Genomic DNA, 1096 nt, shown 5'->3' on the forward strand with positions numbered 1-1096 from the left:
ACAGGAGCTAACCACAGTTATTTTGTGTTCTTTGCTACATTGGTTTCTATTAACCCATTTATTCTATCAGAAGAATTTTTATTCATTAAGATAGAAGAAATACACATAATTATATATATATATATATATATATATACACACACACACACACATATATATGCATGTTCATACACACACACACTTGCACATATACACACAGACATACACGTGTGTGTGTGTGTGTGTGTGTGTGTGTGTGTATACAGGGTGCAATGGGTAAATTGTTGCCATTTTATATTTTTAATTTCGTGCATGTGCAGGGTTTGTTTTTGATCTTGTCCACTACGCAGTATAGTAGGGTCAGTTGGGCACCGTCAGTGAGAAAAACAGCACTACTACTACTATTGAGAATACTACAATAACAAATACAACTACATCATAAGCTACTACTTTCACCACAATAAACACCACTACAGAACAGCAACAACAACAACAAGAAAAGTAATGGCATCAATACCACCACAACACCTGCCGACATACCTGTTTCTGAGAGAAATGATCAAGGCAGATGGCACAAGTGTCTTGGTAGTATTCACCGTAAGCTAAAGGTTGCTGGTATGACTGTGTCCCTATCAGGTTTAGAACTCTGGATGCCAGCTGGTAGGTGGCCACCTGTAATGAGGTTAAAGATATCATTAGAGATTGACATAAAAGGCTGTCTTCACAGATTAGTTTTTTCGCTAACCAATCGCTTACCATTTCCAAGATACAACTAAAAACAATGACTTATATTTTACACAACATACATATATATAGGCAAACGCATAGCAGTGAAGACAAGAATACACATACTTACAGCTATATATATATATATATATATAATCATAAATATATAGGGATTGACAGTAACCTGCTTCTCCAACATACTGAGAATTCAGAAATAGCAGTCAAAGAACTACTGATTTCAAAACTACAAATTATTACTCCAGATTGATAGCGATATGTGTATCAAAAATATCGCTATCAATCTGGAGTAATAATTTGTAGTTTTGAAATCAGTAGTTCTTTGACTGCTATTTCTGAATTCTCAGTATGTTGGAGAAGTAGGTTACTGTCA

At 34.9% G+C, this 1096-nt stretch overlaps 1 protein-coding gene across 1 annotated transcript in view; it reads right to left on the reverse strand.

Moving 5' to 3' along the window:
* The window catches only part of LOC106874726 (RING finger protein 215), a 26087-nt gene that overhangs the window by 3109 nt on the left and 21882 nt on the right, over positions 1 to 1096 (reverse strand). The window contains exon 7 of the mRNA XM_014922557.2: positions 520 to 651. Coding sequence (XP_014778043.1) covers positions 520 to 651 — 132 coding nt within the window. The remainder of the gene's footprint in view (positions 1 to 519; positions 652 to 1096) is intronic.

This window comes from Octopus bimaculoides, chromosome 25 (assembly GCF_001194135.2).
Source record: "Octopus bimaculoides isolate UCB-OBI-ISO-001 chromosome 25, ASM119413v2, whole genome shotgun sequence".
Taxonomy (NCBI): Eukaryota; Metazoa; Mollusca; class Cephalopoda; order Octopoda; family Octopodidae; genus Octopus; species Octopus bimaculoides.